General features: G+C 35.3%; 1 protein-coding gene across 1 annotated transcript; it reads left to right on the forward strand.

The window, feature by feature from the left end:
• The first annotated feature begins 63 nt into the window (after positions 1 to 63).
• Positions 64 to 465, forward strand: LOC125858825 (uncharacterized). The gene has a single exon (XM_049538618.1). It carries the CDS (start codon positions 64 to 66, stop codon positions 463 to 465), a length of 402 nt encoding a protein of 133 aa, XP_049394575.1.
• Positions 466 to 841: the final 376 nt, after the last annotated feature.

Raw genomic sequence — 841 nt, forward strand, 5'->3', positions numbered from 1 at the left:
GTGGTAGTATCGTTTTCGAAAGGGTCGTAACATGCCGGCTGCCGAAAGGATCGTAAGAAAAAAATGATCGAGGGCGACTCCTTGTACGTAGAGAACATAACTGGGGATGGAAATCAATTCACCGTGTTTGGCGCAGGTTCTACTTCCACTGTTAACCTACTGAAAAAGTCACGTTCTTGTAGGGAATATGACTTGTTCAAGATACCATGCGCTCACGCAATGACTGCTTTGAGATCGAAGCATGGAGATGAGTATGGTATGAGCATCTATGAATATTCTTCGCCTTTATATAAAGTTGAAAAATACCTCATTGCATACTTTGAATCTCTTAATGTTGTCCCTATCGAATCAGAATGGTGTGTGCCAGAAGAATTGCTAAGCGTGAATATTCTTCCACCCCTTGTCGATACCAAGCTTGGAAGGAAGAAAAGAAAACGTGTCAAGGGTGTCGGTGAAAATTTCTAAAGCAAGAGAAGGAACAAATGTTCAATTTGTAAGAGATCCAGACACAAGAGAACCACATGTATGAACAACAATAAATCTTAGATAAATTTGACTAATTATGTTTTTGTAACTAAGCTATTGGATGTGAAGGTGCTGTTTATTTTGGACCTTAATATTTTGGTCAATGTAATGTCAATTATTATCAAATTTACTCATGATCTTATATAGATGACATACATTTTGTACACTGTCTATTGATATTTATTATTGAGTCCACTTGTTGTGTATTAGGGTGTGTATAATTAATATATGAAAATTTATGGTAATGCAATGATTTTAATGTATGCATTAGAATGTAATTTTTTCCAAAACATTTATTTTTATATTTTTTCCCCGC

Source organism: Solanum stenotomum, chromosome 3 (genome assembly GCF_019186545.1).
Source record: "Solanum stenotomum isolate F172 chromosome 3, ASM1918654v1, whole genome shotgun sequence".
NCBI classification, from domain to species: domain Eukaryota; kingdom Viridiplantae; phylum Streptophyta; class Magnoliopsida; order Solanales; family Solanaceae; genus Solanum; species Solanum stenotomum.

Excerpts from the sequence above, each read along its gene's own strand:
- LOC125858825 (XM_049538618.1), top strand. The coding sequence starts at position 64 with ATGATCGAGGGCGACTCCTTGTACGTAGAGAACATAACTGGGGATGGA.